Here is an 812-nt window from a genome sequence, read left to right as displayed (position 1 = left end):
GGCTAACGCGTGCCACCCCATCGAGCGCCCGCAGCCGGTGGGCAATGGCTCCCTGGGCGCCATCGTGCTCATTCGGCGCTACGATTGCACATTTGACCTGAAGGTGCTGCACGCCCAGCAGGCCGGCTTCAAGGCCGCCATTGTGCACAACGTCTTCTCGGACGACCTGGTGCGCATGGCCCACGTCTACGAGGACCTGCGGCACCAGATCTCCATCCCCGCGGTGTTCGTGAGCGAGGCCGCCTCGCAGGACTTGCGGGTCATCATGTGCTGCGACAAGTCCGCCCAGGTCCTCTTGTTGCCCAACTACCCACCGTGCCCGGACCTGGACTGCCACCCCGTGCTGGCCATCTCCTGGGTCCTGGGCCGCACCCTGGCCCTGCTCATGTCCACCTTTTTCATCCTCCGACACCTGTGGAACTGGCTGTGGTCCAGGTGGGCCTACGGGCCCGCCGCGGTCAAGAAGCCGGCCTGCCGGAGGGCCCAGGTCCGGACCTTCACGCGGCTCAATGACGTGTGCGCCATCTGCCTGGATGAGTACCAGGAGGGCGAGCAGCTCAAGATCCTGCCCTGCTCCCACACCTACCACTGCAAGTGCATCGACCCCTGGTTCTCCCAGGCTGCCCAGCGCTCCTGCCCCGTGTGCAAGCAGTCGGTGGCCAGCACCACGGAGGACAGCTCCGACTCCACCATCGACAGCTTCTGCGACGAGGACCCCGCCCTGCTGGGCCACCATGCCCCCATCTGGGCCATCCAGGCCCGGCTGCGCTCCCGGAGGCTGGCGCTGCTGGCCCTGGCCAGCCCACACCCCT

The 812-nt window shown here is 67.4% G+C and overlaps 1 protein-coding gene across 1 annotated transcript in view; it reads left to right on the top strand.

Annotated features, from left to right (window-relative positions):
• Positions 1-802, top strand: part of ZNRF4 (zinc and ring finger 4) — a gene marked incomplete at its 3' end in the record, with an annotated part of 2,105 nt that extends 1,303 nt beyond the window's left edge. Inside the window, 1 exon segment of the mRNA XM_014531866.1 lies at positions 2-802. Coding sequence (XP_014387352.1) covers positions 2-802 — 801 coding nt within the window.
• Positions 803-812: the final 10 nt, after the last annotated feature.

The sequence above is a fragment of the Myotis brandtii genome, unplaced genomic scaffold, assembly GCF_000412655.1.
Source record: "Myotis brandtii unplaced genomic scaffold, ASM41265v1 scaffold827, whole genome shotgun sequence".
Lineage (NCBI taxonomy): Eukaryota > Metazoa > Chordata > Mammalia > Chiroptera > Vespertilionidae > Myotis > Myotis brandtii.
This window is presented reverse-complemented; position numbering and strand designations above follow the sequence as displayed.